Raw genomic sequence first — 15,138 nt, 5'->3', positions numbered from 1 at the left:
CGTCGGCGTCGCGCCGGACGTGGCGTCAGGGCGCGCCGGCTCATCGGGGCGCTACGGGAAGCGCAGACCTGAGAGCCCCAGCCCCACCCCTGAGGGCGGGGCCTCTCCGAAGCCACCAATGGAATCTAGAAGGGGGCGGGACAAGGCCCGGATCTTTTGTCGCGGTTGCCTGGCAACGCCAAGCCAGGCGGCACCTCCTGAAGTCTTCCCTAGGGACAGGCGAGGTGGCTCAACAGGTTAATTCTGACTTGCACTCCAGGCACCGTATATGCATGTCAGTTCAAGACCCGACTGTTCCACCTTGGACCTAGAGCACTGCTTATGGACTGGGAAAGAAGCGGAGGATGGCCCAAGGCCTTGGAACCCTGCACCCACATGAGCTTCAGAAAATGCTCCTGGCTGCTGGCTCCTGGCTTTGGATCAGCACAGCTCCTTGCTCCTTGTGGTCATTTGGGGAGTAAACTATCAGATAGATCCTTCTCTCTGTAAATCTGTCTTTCAAATGAAAATAAATAAATCATGAAGTGTCCCCAGACAGGAAACTAAGCCAAAACACAAGCACCCATTTCACCTTCTTTATTGGCAAGCTGGAGCCTATGCTGGGCTCTCCATGCACTTTCACATCCCAAGCCAAGACTGGGTTACCCAAAGGCCTCCTGGACTTCCCAGACCTCGGCAGCACGCCTGGAGTCCACCCCAGAGGTTAAAATCCACTGTCCTCAAACAATCTGGAGATTCCATGAGCCGGGAGTGGGAATGGGCCCATTAGGGAAATAGTGGGCTCCTCCCTCTTGGGTTACCACTCCCACTGGAGAGCATGAGAACCAGGACTGGGGCAGGGGTGGCTAGACATAATGGCACCCACCGACATGTGTGTGGGCTGGATAGTGGAGCTGGTTAGGTTGAACCAGGCTTCAATGCCTATTGACATGTATGAGAGCTGAATGGGATGTGGGACAGTCTGGACCAGTCTGCTGTAAATACTGGCAAGCACAGGAACCAGGGCAGGGGCGGGCCTGGTGGGGGTTATTCTGGATAGCTCCAACTAGGCTGCAGCTCCCAACGGTTTGTGTGAGGGCCAAGTGTGTGGTGGGCAGCATCAGACTAGACTGCAACTGGTTCATGTGGAAGACAGGGCTGGAGACAGAACTGACCCAGCAATTGCAACCAACAGCATGTGCATAAGCCGATTGGGGTAACGGACTGTGCCGGGCCCTGCACTGGCATACACATGCAAGAATCAGGTCTGGGATCACTTCAGGCAGCTTCTATGGGGATCCTGCCAACTGAACTGCTGATCTCAGAACCCCAACCATGAAGAGAGGTGCAGGTTCCCTGGTCTGACCATGGAGTGCCAGTGTCAGAGCCGAGCCTCCTCAGAGGCTCAGATGGAGTAGTGGACAGCATATCCAGGTGCACAGGAGGACAAGGCATTGGAGCCTGCAGAGGACACCTGGTACCGCAACAGGACGGAGGACAGAACAAATCCATCAACGGCCCCAGCCACGTTTTGGAGGTGAAAATCTAGGCAAACGAAGAGTCTAAGGTGAACTATGTCAGCCAGTGGATTCTGGAAAGATTTCACCGTGCTTGGAGAGGCAAGATTGGCAGCAATTCAGACCTATTGAACTATCAAAACTACTTGAAAAGGACAGGCCCAGTGGCCTAGTAGCTAAAGTCCTCGCCTTGAGCAAGCTGGGATCCCATATGGGCGCTGGTTCTAATCCCAGCAGCTCCACTTCCCATCCAGCTCCCTGATTGTGGCCTGGGAAAGCAGTCAAGGACAGCCCAAAGCCTTGGGACCCTGCACCCGCGTGGGAGACCTGGAGGAGGTTCCTGGCTCCTGGCTTCAGATTGGCGCAACACCGGCCGTTGCGGTTACTTGGGGAGTGAATCATTGGATGGAAGATCTTTCTCTCTGTCTCTTGTTCTCTCTGTATATCTGGCTTTGCAATAAAAACAAATAAATCTTAAAAAAAAAAAGACTACTTGAGCAAGACTCTTGGAGCATACCCCACATCAGGGACCTGGGGTGGTCAGATGCTGGGTGGGGCTTCTCCCTTTATCTCTCCCCTCCCCCAGAAACAGAAAAAAAGAGAGAGAGAAAATGTGGAAACAATGGTCTTACCCACTTTCCTGTAGCCCTTGACCCTTTGCACCCTTATCAACTATGTAAAGATCATCAAAGAGAAGCAGAAGACTCGGCTGCCCTCAGCTTGTCCCTGTCTGGTGCCCTGGTCAGGAGGAACCACAGCGCCTGGTGTAGTCTTGGATGGAGGCCTGGAAGTGCTGTGTGGTGTTGAGGTCCGGGCGGCAGAGGATCACATAGCACTTGGGGAGGAAATAGCCGCTGAAGCCACTGCTCAGGCTGATGAGGCCGGTCAGCACACGCACGGCGGACAAGTACTTGCCGCGGTAGACACTGACCATGGTGAAGAAGATGACCCAGGACACGAAGTTGAGCAGCAGGCTGCAGGTGACACACTTGGCTTCGTTGTAGTTCTCGGGCAGCTCCTTGCCCAAGTAGCTGCAAGTAAAGGCGCAGGCCGAGAGGACGATGTTGTAGGTGAAAGCCAGCATGAACCCCGCGGAATGGGCCTCTGTGCACTCCAGTAGCACCAGCTGGGGCATGTAGCCATAATCCCTGATGGGTACAGGGGTCCACACGGCCAGCCACATGAGACAGATGAGCAGCTGGACCACCCCGCTGACTGCCACAAACAGGCCGGCCCCGTGGTTTTGGGCCCATGTGTGGTAGAATGGTGGGACCTTGGTGGAGAACTTGAAGATGATGACCAGCTGGAAGGAGCGAATGGTCAGGCAGGACAGGAAGACAGCAAATCCCAGGAAGTGGGGGGCATGTTGCAGCAAGCAGGAGGTTGGCGTGGGCTCCCCAAAAGAGCCCAGGAGGCTGCAGCTACCCACCGCCAGGGAGCCCAGCATGAGGAAGCCCAGGCTGCCACCCGCAGACTTCACAACAGGAGTGTGAAAGTGCCAGGCGAACAGGCTGGCTGTGGCCAGCAGCAGCAGCAGCAGTAGCGTGTCGGCTGTCAGGAGCACCCAGGAGATGGGCTCGTCCCAGGTCAGCACGGCCACAGTCCGTGGGAAGCAGGTGGAGCTCCCCTCGGGTGACCACTCTTCCTGGCCACAAGGCTGGCAGCTGTGTGGGTCTGAAAGGGAAGGCGCAGAAGGTTCTGGCAGGTCCAGGATACAAGGTTTATCTGGTGATTGGCACAGCCAGCCCTAGGAAAGGGGCCTTGCCCACCCTCTCCCTGATCCATCATCCCAAGTTGTCCCCTGCCCCCCGCTGGGCTCTGAGCCCCGATTCTGAGGACAGAAGAGATGCAGTCCCACTGCTCCATGGGCCAGCATCCTTAGCGACCTGCCCCTTGCACTGCTGGCTGGGAGGTGCCTTGCGGAGATGCTGCAGCCTGCCCGCACAGAAGCCCTTCCGGTGCCAGTGAGTTTTAGAAAAAGCACCAGAAGGGCTCTGTGCAAGGACAATGGGAAGATAGCAAGTGTGTTTGGATTCAGGATGAAACAACACATCAATAGAAGGCAAGGGTTTCCAGCTGGCTGCTGGCAGCTGTCTTCCACCCTGTACCTCACAGTGACACAACACAGGCTGACTATGCCCCCCACTGTGTGCTGTGTGCATCCTGCTGAGCCTTCCCGCTCCCCCCACTCACTCACCACTCATGTTGAGGAAAGTCCCGGCCTCACAAGGCACACACAGGAAGCAACAGTGGTGAAAACCCACGACCACTCGCTGGTGCCCGTCCAGACAGTCGCTGGAACACACCGACGGAGGTACCTGGAAGAGGCCACGGGTGTCCTGCAGCGCCACGGAGGAGCCCAGGTGAGAGACAGCTCATCTCTGCACGGGGGCCCGGCACCATAGTGCAGTGGTTAAAGTCCTCGCCTTGAATGTGCTAGAATCCCATGTAGGCACCTGTTCTAATCCCAACAGCTCCACTTCCCATCCAGCTCCCTGTTTGTGGCCTGGGAAAGCAGTATAGGACAACCCAAAGTTTGGGACCCTGCACCCGTGTGGGAGACCCAGAAGAGGCTCCTGGCTCCTGTTCAGTTCAGCTCCAGCCGTTGTGGCCGCTTGGGGAATGAACCATCGGACGAAAGATCTTCCTCTCTGTCTCTCCTCCTCTCCGTATATCTGCCTTTCCAATAAATAAACAAATAAATAAATCTTTAAAAGAAGAAAAAGAGTTTCTACACAGTGCATAGGGCAGATCTCCTGAATGAGTGAGCCGGTGCCCAGCTGGACACCTGTCTGCTAGCTCCCCTAGCAAGACTGGGTACAGGGTTTTTGACTTAGTACCTGGAGCACCCTTTCTGCCTGGCATAACTCAGTCAGCATCACCCCCAGGCTGTCCATGAGTCAGCCAGCTGCTGAGACGGGCATGGTGGTGCTGCCGGTTAAGCTGCCTCCTCCAAGCTGGCATCCCATGAGTGCCAATTGGAGTCCCACTGCTCCACTTCCAATCCAGCTCCCTTCTGACGAGCTTGGGACAGCAGCAGAAGGGGGCACTTTTGCCTTTCCCACCCGTGGGGGGACCAAGAAGAAGCTCTTGCATCCTGGCTTTCGCCTGAGGACGTGCTATTGTGGCCACTGGGGAGTGCGCTCTCCCCACCTGCCGAGCGGGCACAGCCCCGTTACCTGGTTGTCCTCTCCGGGCCACTGGATTTTGGTCTTATCTATGTCCAGATGAACTGAAGGCCACATAAAGGATCCAATGACAGTGAAGGCCCAGCGGGGCCCGCTCCAGTCCCAGGCGACTATGTCGTAGCCACTGAGCGGGTCCCCGATGTCGTCAAACATCAGAGTGTCCTCATGCAGCTGGAAGCTGACTCTGCGGATCTCCTCCAGAAGCTGAAACCAGCAACACCACGTTCAGAGCACAGGGAAGCCAGGGCATGGGCGTCCTGAGGCTTCCATCCTGGGAGACTTCAGTCCACCCAGGTGGTCTGGTGCCTGCCTTCCTGAGCGCCCTGTACCCTCCTGGGATGCCCTTTCACCTGCCCAATCAGCCCTCTCACAGGAGACCTGTTGCAAAGGACTCTTTCGTAAAGGTTTTTAGCTCCGGCCACTTTTAATGCCTGGCAAACAGGAGACAGGTTCAGAGAAAGGATTTATCTAACGGAGGAGACCAGCCCCTCGCCTCCCGGCCCCTCCTGCTGCTGTCAGGATTGGCTGCTCTGCCCAGTCCAGGGTATCTGGGGCTGGGCTTTCTTACCTGCCAGGGGTAGAACTGGCCTTTGGAGCAGACTCCAGAGGCACAACCCAGGAGCTGGTGGAGGCCGTGGGCCACGGCGTACACTGCCCGGTATGCATTGTAGGCTGCACTCATGGAAAAGGCTCCCAGAGTGGGCATCCTGTGTTCTGTGAACGCTTGGCAATCTTGGCAGAGCTGGTTGGCACTGCACCAGGACCCCCTGAGGCAGGGCCCAGGGGCCACCTTGTGTGCCCGGGCGTAGGCCTCCTCAAACTGCCGCAGGCCGGGGACGAGTCTCTGCTGGATGGCCACGCCCAGCACCGTCCCCACGGCCCGGATCCCAGGCAAGCTGGAGATGTGCGTGGAGATGGCCCAGTCCTCCGAGGCGATCCACACCTTGCCGGTAAGATTGGCCAGCACCACAGACCGGAAGAGCACCAGCGCCGTTTGCCGGCTGCTGTAAACCACCACAACCGTGCTGTTGCAGCGGATCAGGTTGGCTATGATCTCCTGCATCTTCTGGTCGCGCGGCCGGGCGGAGGACGGCACGGTGTCCTTGTAGGCGACACAGATGCCCTGTGGCGTGGCCAGCTCCACCAGCGCCTGCACTCCCAGCTGGCCGTAGTAGTCGTCACTGCCCAGCAGCGAGACCCAGACCCAGCCGAAGCTCTGCAGCAGCAGAAGCATGATCTGCACCTGGTGCTTGTCGCTGGGGATGGTACGCAGGAAGGAGGGGTACTGCGGCTTCCCGCTGAGCGCCGTGCTGCTCGCCTCGTAGCTGATCTGTGGGGGGTCCGGCAGCCATTTCAGAAGCATCTGCCTGAACCCAGGGTCCCCCCCCCCCTCCGCCAAGCTGTACAGCCTGCATTTGGGTCCCTGTGCTAGCTGTGGGAGAACAGCACGCGTCAGAACAGGGTGACAAGTCACAAAGAGCCTCGTGCAGGCCAAGGAAGAAGTGGGCACCTCACGGGAGGGGTAGGGGGAGCCTGCAGTCAGAGCCCAGCAAACAAAACCAACCTCCAGGGAGGTGCTGGTACTGGGTGTCTGGGGACCTCAGGGCTTTGTGCTCAGCTGCAGTTCTTGCGCCAGGAAGAAAGAGCACTGGGCAGGGCAGGACAGGGCAGAGGGTGGCAGAGGGGCTTAACTCTACAGCTAAAGGCCGTGCTTTTCAGCCTGCAGGCCACCGAGGAGCCCCACAGGGTTTCTACAGGGAACAGAGCTGAAGAGGGTAGTGTAAGGACTTATTCCCATATCCCACCCTGGACCCTGCGCCATTTCTTCTTCCTCACTGCTCACAGAATTCGCGCCAGTCCAGCCATCCACCAATCAGATGTAACCTGGCATTCCACCTGAGAATCCCACCCCCAATCTCCCAGCCCCTTCCCCAAACCCGCCCACTCACCAATCATCCCCAGGCATTCACCTGCAGGCACCAATCCCCTGGGGCCTTGACCTCAATCCCTCCCAATCCCCGCCCCCCCCACACCTGGCAGACAAAAAAGGCCCCCAGGTGCGGTTCGCCCCTTTTTGCTCTCTCTCTCCCTCTCCTTGGTTCCTCTCCCCTGCTCTTCCTCCCTTCCCTCCCCTTCCCCTGTTCCTGCCCCACTCGGTTCTCTCTCTCTCTCTCTCTCTCTCTCTCTTGCTCTCTCTCTCTCTCTCTTGCTCTTGCTCTTGCTCTCTCCTTGGTTCCTCTCCCCTGCTCTCCCTCTCCTCCTTCTTACCTCCCTTCCCCCTCCTTCCCCTTCCCTATTCCTGCCTCGCTGGAATAAACTTCCTAAGATATGTCGTTGCGTCTGGTGTTTTCAGCTCACGGTAAAGAACCAGGTTGCGAGAATTAGCTGCGGCGTAAAGTATCTTAATATCGTATAACCTAGCACTAGAACTCTTACATTCTTTTAAATAACTAACATTTGGTGCCGTGACCGGTCGGTTTCCCCCGGCACTTGGCCACGTGGCCTTCGGGCCTTTGGCCACTACCGGGACCCGAACCGTGAGAACTGTGATCTGTGTTAACTGTCTTCATCTGCGCCACCGAGACTCGTCAGCAGCCGTCAGAATCCGTCTCCATCCGCCCGCTGGTTCGTGAATTCATCTCCAACGGCCTGTTCCTGATTTTGCCTTCTTCGGCCTGTTCCTGATTTCGCCTGCCGGTTCCAGAATTCTCTACCTCCACGTGGCCGTTCCTGAGTTCATCTAACTGACCGTGCTGGCATCTGCATCCATCCAGCAGCGCCATTGCCCAGACGCGTGCTCCCCGGTACTCCATCTCCACGCGGAGCACACGAGGTATTCCCCATCTTTCCGAATGCCAAGTTGTTGCATGCATACACTGTTGTAGATAGGGTTCCCTTCCTCAGCCCTTGGAGTTTTGGGTTTGGCTTGGCATATTTGTGCTCCTCTGAATAGGTCTGATTTTCCACTTCTGGGAGTTTTTGGGAGACCGGTTCTGTAAACCCCGGCTGAGTGCTGTGTCTCTTAGCCACTGGGCGGAAGTCCCCCGACCACTGGGTCACTCTGGGGGCCCCCCTGTACCTCCGAGTCGGGCCACTGGGCTGTTAACGACTTCGGATACAGGCGGTGTTTGGGGACCTGGCTCGTCCCTTACGTAGGGGGTGACGACCTTCTACGAGAGCCGTCTTTTCCTGACCACTGGGTCTGACCACTGGGTCGTTTTTACGGACCACTGGGTCCACCTTGGTAAACCCCAGCCGGGTGCCGTGTCTCTTAGCCACTGGGCGTAAGTCCCCCGACCACTGGGTCACTCTGGGGGCCCCCCTGTCCCTCCGAGTCGGGCCACTGGGCTGTTTACGACTTCGGATACAGGCGGTGTTTTGGGGACCTGGCTCGTCCCTTACGTAGGGGGTGACGACCTTCTACGAGAGCCGTCTTTTCCTGACCACTGGGTCGCTTTTATGGACCACTGGGTCCACCGTGGTAATCAGTCCTGAGTTGTAATAATGGGAGCTATTTTTTCATTGCCAGTTCCTCCCAACTCCCCTTTGGGCTGCCTTCTAGCAAATTTAGACACCCTTGAATTGGCTTGTTACCTAAAACTTTAATACGCCTCTGTGTTGTGGATTGGCCCCACTATTCCCTAGCTAACTCCTTCAAGTGGCCAGTTAATGGCATTTCGGATCCGGACATCTTTCGGAACCTAGCTCATTGCTGCATGCATTCGGAAAAATCGGGGAAGTCTCATTCCCTCTTCACTCTCGGCTTTCTGTCTGTCTTTTCCGTAGTTTTCTAGCTATGAAGTAGGAAACCCCAGTGCCCTCTTCCAGGGCCCTGGTGCCACGTGCAACCGCCATCTTATCCTCCATGTGCAGTCGACCCCCACCCTCTCTGTCCGCCATCTTGCCTTTTCTCTCCCTGCCATCCCCCACTGTTTGAAGGTCTCCATTTGCTCCCCACTGGGAAGCAAAGATTTCCTGTTTAGAACTTTTCTGTTTTAGCCCTTAGCCTAACTTGCTCTCCCAGTTTCTTTTGTCTTGGCCACATCCAAACACCCTAAGGCCTACATTTCTGTAGCTTTCCCTCCCACCCCTTAGCAGAGAGGGGTGGAGTAAGAGATAAGTGATTTAGCCTTTCTTTTAAAAAAAAAAGGAAAAGAAAAAATGCAACTTGTTCTGTAACTTAATGTAATGTGAAGTAAATAGATGCTTACGTTTGTTTCTAGGTTCCAATAGATACTATTGCATCCATTGCAGATAGAGCTAAAGTTAAACAGTAAGCTACAGGTTCCAACTGAAAGCATCTTTAATTTGGGTTACTGAAAGCAAGATATAATTCTAAATAACTGGTAACTTTAAGCTGGTAACTTTAAAGCATTTTGAAACTTTAAACTTGTTTTTCAAAAGCTGTTTTGTTTTATAATCTGTGTTAACTGATATGCATGTACATGTTTATGTGGCAAGCTATGTAGTCTATTTAATTAACATAGATGAAAGTGTTCATAGATGAAAATTGCTAAGTTAAATCTCTTCATTTTGTAAATAATTCCTTGAGATTAGGGCCACAGAGAAATCCTCCAATTTAGAATGCTTGAGGAATGACTGAGTATATTCCATTAGATCCTATACAGAAGAGAATAGGTGCTGTATAGATGCTAGATTCTTAACTACCCTGGACGTTAGGACAGAACTTTAGAAACTTACAAATGGGACCTGAACATACCCTGATATCCTCTTAAAGGGGTCACTATGGTCTTTACCTTAAAGACCAGGAGGGGATCCCATGGCAGAGCAGGATGAGAGAGGTGTGTGCTCCTGGTTCCAGTGAGACCCCCAGAGGCCTCCCAAGTGCTCTTCGTTGCAGAAGCAATGGACACTTCGCGAAGAATCATCAGAAAGGACACCCAGGGCCGTGTCCCAGCTACCAAGGAGGTCACTGGAGATGTGACTGCCCCTGAAGGCCAAGTACTTCAGGTCAGTCATTTCCCATTGGATCTCCCACATGGGACAGGAAGCAGCCCAGGAACCTGCACAGGCTCAAGGCCATCCACGGACTTCGGTGACACCACGGAACAGCACCCAAGAGCCCCGGGTGGTTCTCACAGTGGAAGGGAAAACTGTAAGTTTCCATCTGGACACTGCCTTCTCTATCCTAGCTAGCTTTGGCTTCTTCCCTCTTACAGTGACCATCAGGGTCTCTCAGGAGCCCCGAATTAGCTTAGGTGACAGAGTAATCTAGAAGCTCAGAAAAGAAGCCATTTTGAGGGAAAAGTTAGTTAACCTGTAACTGTTCAGCCTGCATCAATGACCAGGCTCCTGATAGACATGCTTGCCATCTCGCTCTTCAGTTTTACTAGACTTCACTGAGGTAGGATCCCTGAACTGTCATAAGGTAGACTTCATGTCCTCCTTATTTGCCGAGTCATTTCGGATTTCTCAGCTCATCTACTTAAGATTCTTATGTTCCTCAATTGCCAGTACATGCTTGTTAACCTGTAAGTTAGTAGATTGCTTGCCTCTGCCTTAAAGTGTATAAAGTTCTGTAAAATCATGTTGGAATACTATAAACTGCTGGGTTATTGTAAACGAAATAGTTTAAATCTTGTGCCATCTACAATGTGACCAGTAGATCTTGTACCAGAATGTTTTAAGTGCTGTGCTTTATGTTCTAGGCTAGATGTCTTCTTGAAACTCTTAGGGCTTACAACGATTGGTAAAGTATAATTGTTTAGAAAAATCAAACACTTGCCCATTCCCTAGCTAGATGCAAAACTACTATAGCATTTCCAAATGGAAGTTGGCTTGCATTTACCTGTATGTTCTGATGCCACATACTAATCCTTTCATTGTTTCAGATAACAATTTTATACAACCGAAAAGGTTTCATGTGTCCCATTGCATTCATTGGGTATGTTTCAAAATTTGGGATGTGAAATAGTTTAGTTAAACCTAATATAAATCTAGTCCATTGTTTTAATCTAATGCAATGTTTCCTCTGACAAAGGTTGAAACCGGACAATTCTTTTATATCTAAGCTTGAAAGCCCAAGTATTCCAACTGGGTTTCTAACTGAACTCATGACCTGCTAAGTTGGGAAAGATTATAATTCTAATATGTTTTGTTATCTAGACCAAGAAAGAGAAGCCTTCAAGTGCCAGGCAGTAGTACTTCAGACATCTGATGACTTCTACCTTCTACCAGGAACCTCTAGAACCCCCCTACTGCTACAGTTGCTCAACGCCCCCTTTCAGCTCGAAGAAGCTAGAGCGGTCGTCGTCCCGTTATCCCTGTTCACTCCTGTTTGGAAATGTGAGGAGTTAGATAGTATGATAGGCAGTCAGGGTCTCTGGTTCCTGGTGAAGCTACTTTGTCTGCATTGACCGTTCAGGAGTAATGAAGTCAGGAGTAATGAATCCAGTATAAGAAGGCCTGCCTAACAGAAAATGAACTCAAGCCAGCTTTTCCAAGGGACTCTTAATAGCCCTTCCCTCCATTCCCATCCACTGAAATGTAAAAGTTCTTTTCTAATCAAACCATTAACCAGTTTCTTTTGCAGGACTAGAAGGGTTCGTCCATCTCCCATTCCTCCCACCAGGCTGCAACCACTGCCAAGAGAAAACAGCTCCTAGAAGCCATAGAGAACAATGCCCCTCTTCCTTTATATATAACAAAAGGGAGGAATATAAGGATTTATTCCAATATCCCACCCTGGACCCTGCGCCATTTCTTCTTCCTCACTGCTCACGGGATTCGCGCCAGTCCAGCCATCCACCAATCAGATGTAACCTGGCATTCCACCTGAGAATCCCACCCCCAATCTCCCAGCCCCTTCCCCAAACCCGCCCACTCGCCAATCATCCCCAGGCATTCACCTGCAGGCACCAATCCCCTGGGGCCTTGACCTCAATCCCTCCCAATCCCCGCCCCCCCCACACCTGGCAGACAAAAAAGGCCCCCAGGTGCGGTTCGCCCCTTTTTGCTCTCTCTCTTCCTCTCCTTGGTTCCTCTCCCCTGCTCTTCCTCCCTTCCCTCCCCTTCCCCTGTTCCTGCCCCACTCGGTTCTCTCTCTCTCTCTCTCTCTCTCTCTCTCTCTCTCTCTCTTGCTCTCTCTTGCTCTTGCTCTCTCCTTGGTTCCTCTCCCCTGCTCTCCCTCTCCTCCTTCTTACCTCCCTTCCCCCTCCTTCCCCTTCCCCTATTCCTGCCTCGCTGGAATAAACTTCCTAAGATATGTCGTTGCGTCTGGTGTTTTCAGCTCACGGTAAAGAACCAGGTTGCGAGAATTAGCTGCGGCGTAAAGTATCTTAATATCCTATAACCTAGCACTAGAACTCTTACATCCTTTTAAATAACTAACAGGTAGAGCAAGCCAGGATGGGAGACTCTGCAGAAAAGTCCCACGGCAAAAGGTGGAGAGAGAGAGAGAGAGAGAACCTGCAGAGAGCAGGGCTGTCTGGAGGACAGATCAAGAAGGAGCCAGCTGGGAGGGACTCCCAAGCCGGACAGGAGCCAGGCCGCAGGAACCAGAGGGACTGAGCTGCACAAGGGGAGAGACCCCAAGCCTTGGAGGCAGCAGGGGAGCAGCCAGGCGAGGGAAGGGAGCCCTGGGCAAGCTGGCAGCAGGGAAGCAAAGAAGGTCTGATTCTCAGCAAAGGCGTGGGAGCTTTAGGGGTAGAAAGAGGGCGTGAGGTTCCACAGCAGGCACACAGGAAGTGGGCTTTCCCATGAGGGCAGAAGCAGGGAATTTCTAGAATTTCTAGGTGGCCCTCAAAGAGGAAGGAAGTCTGAGTCCCCAGGAGCTGGCCTGGCCTCAGAAGGGATGGCAGATGCAGGTCCCACCCAAACTGGGCTAGCTGGAGGGGATAGGCAAGGGCCCACTGCCCGGCCACAGCTTACCAGGGGCACCAGGAAGGGGCCCAGCACGGCGGCAGTGGTGACGGCGTGCTGCGTTGTGTCGGGCCCCACGACTGCCACGACCTTGGGAACGTAGTGCTGCGGGTTTCCTCGGATGGCCACGTGGCGCGTCCCCAGCCGGGAGAGCACGCGCAGGGTGGCATACACGTTGGCCGAGTCGGAGCATACGTCATAGAGCTCATACCCCAGGGTGACATTGGGCAGCAGGGCTGTGGAGTTGTTGATCTCCTCAACGCCAAACCGGATGGCCTGGAAGAGGTGGTAGCCGTGGCCGTTGAAGCTGCCTGGCCTGTGGGGGAAGGGCAGCCAGAATTGATAGGCTTGAAGTCGTGTTCACCGCAGCTGCCCCCCAGACTGTGACCTTCTAGCATCCAAAGGGCAGAGAGAAGTGGCCCAAGTCAACTGCCCCCTACAGGCAACACCTCAGCATGGCCTGGGGACACACAGCGGCAGAGGGCCGTGGGAGGGGCAGGGGCTCACCTGCAGAAAATACACATGCCATGGAGCCCACCTGTTCACTAGGATTCTCTAGGGAAACAACCGTGAACCCTAAGAAGGTGCTGCAAAAAGCAGGTGCAAGACAGAATTGAAAGCTGAGTTGCTTTTGGTGCAAGACTTTTTTTCCCCATAATGTGCATCTTCCACGAACTTTTTGTTGTTCCCTCGTGTCTATAGATACAGAGAGGTTTGTTTTAAGGAACTAGCAGGATTCCAGCGGCTGGCATGTGTAGATTTGTAGGGCAAGCCAGTGTGCCGGGCAAGTGCTGCCGTTATATCCCGGTGTGCAGAGGCGATCTGAAGGCAGAATTCTCCCCTTGCCTGCCCACGGTCTTGTCTGTTACAAGGCCCAGCCCATTCTGGAGGGTCATCTGCTTTGTTCAGTCCATTGATTTAAATGCTAATCACATAAAAAAAAGCCTCCATCATAACATCTAGGCTGGCATTAGACCCAACACCCCTTTCACTTTACCTACACAGGTGGGTACAGAATCAGCAGCTGCTTGCTTAGCCTGACTGAACTCGCACTGCTCCCTGGCACATTTAGAGCCTGTGTGCTCTGTGGCCCCTCCCGGGGCACTGGAACCCAACAGGGCCTTGCTGGAGCCCTGAGGCGGCTCTGTCTGAACCACGTGCTTCTGTCCCCTGAGTCTCCAAGGAGGCTCAGTGCCTTCAGCCGTCTTAGCTGGCTCTCGCCTGGCTGCCTCTCTCCCAGCCCGGTTCACCTCCCAGGCTCCCATTTCCAGCTCTTTGGGCTGGGCTAAGATTTCTAGAACATTCCCCTTTGCCAACGTGTACGACAACCTGTAGCCAAGTTTTGACAGTGCCCTCAGGTCAGGCCTCTGGAACCATCCTTCGTTCAGTCTGCAAATAGTGGTTTTCTCAAACCAGAAGCGGCCATTTTTCACTGACTAAACCTCTGACTTTCTAATTTATCTTTGCCAAATTCTTCAGGTATCAACTATTGCATCTCTCCCCCCACACACATGAATTTAAACCACAAAAAGAAAGAGATCTTCCATGCATTTGTTCATTCCCCAAATGGTCGCGACAGCCAGGGCTGGGTCAGGTCGCCTCCAGGAGCCTGGGACATCAGCTGAAACTTCCACGTGACAGGCAGACTCAAGCACTTAGGCCGCCTTCTGCTGCTCTCTCTCAGGCTTTTTGGCAGGAAGCTGGATCCAAACTAGAGTAACTAGGACCTTAAACAGACATCCTAGCACATCCCATAGGCAGACGGCAGCTTAGCTCACAGTGCCGCAGCGTCAGCACCGGCATCTCCGTATTTGTCCCTTGGGGACTCATGCTTACCATGGATTCACACAGAACTACAATGTAATACAGCAAGGATCGTGGGCGGTTCAACAGGTGACCAGTGGCGACCAGGGCAAGGCAGAGGGGCCCTGACGGCCAGGTGCTGTGCCCCAGGTTACCCATCACTCACCGATCACAGAGGGTCACCTGGGGTCTGTGTGTCACGCGCTGGCATTTCCCGTGCAGAGGGAGCAGGCCGGCCAAGAGGTAGTCCCCAGGGAGGTTGAAGTCCGCCGAGGACTCTGTCTCGTAGCAGCTGAGAGCCCAGGCCAAGGAAAGATGCATGCTGAGCAGGTGAGCCGTGCCCCACAACATGCTGACCAGGTGCCCAGCATGGCCCTGTGGTGCCCCCTGACCAGGCCTGGCTGTTTAAATAGAATGGATGTCAGTTGCGGTGATGCCTGGCCACTTCAGGCCTCTGGAAGGGGTGGGACTGGAGTCAACCATAGAGACCAGGCTGTTTGCCCTGGCCTTCCGGACCTGCGGTCCCACTCAGGAACTGGGCAGGACCAAGGCATGAATGCAAACCAGAGGGTAGCCAAGGACCCCTCCTCTGTATGGTTGTGGGATCTGTCACCTGGCTCTGGGAGTGGGGTCCCTGGCCTCCCACGGAGGGAAGCAGAGAAGCCGAGGAGCAGCCTCCCTGGGTGCCTTAAGCTTGCTGGTTATAGAATGTTGCAGCCCGGGGCCATAGTTAACCACAGGAGACGCACCCCCCTTCCGAGGGGACAGGT

General features: G+C 54.1%; 1 protein-coding gene across 2 annotated transcripts; it reads right to left on the bottom strand.

The window, feature by feature from the left end:
* Positions 1–2,238: 2,238 nt before the first annotated feature.
* Positions 2,239–14,719, bottom strand: TAS1R1 (taste 1 receptor member 1). 2 transcript variants are annotated; one of them, XM_040987653.1, is made up of 6 exons: positions 14,535–14,719; positions 12,575–12,881; positions 5,253–6,014; positions 4,676–4,888; positions 3,694–3,814; positions 2,239–3,170 (listed from the first exon to the last, which is right to left on the bottom strand). In XM_040987653.1, exons 1-6 carry the CDS (start codon positions 14,717–14,719, stop codon positions 2,239–2,241), a joined length of 2,520 nt encoding a protein of 839 aa, XP_040843587.1. The 2 variants fall into 2 exon arrangements, with proteins under 2 accessions (XP_040843587.1, XP_040843588.1); XM_040987654.1 differs by lacking the exon at positions 5,253–6,014.
* Positions 14,720–15,138: the final 419 nt, after the last annotated feature.

The sequence above is a fragment of the Ochotona curzoniae genome, unplaced genomic scaffold, assembly GCF_017591425.1.
Source record: "Ochotona curzoniae isolate NIBS_2020 unplaced genomic scaffold, NIBS_Ocur_1.0 contig_4792, whole genome shotgun sequence".
NCBI lineage: Eukaryota > Metazoa > Chordata > Mammalia > Lagomorpha > Ochotonidae > Ochotona > Ochotona curzoniae.
Note: the sequence above shows the minus strand (reverse complement) of the source record. Positions and strands in the feature narration are given on the sequence as shown.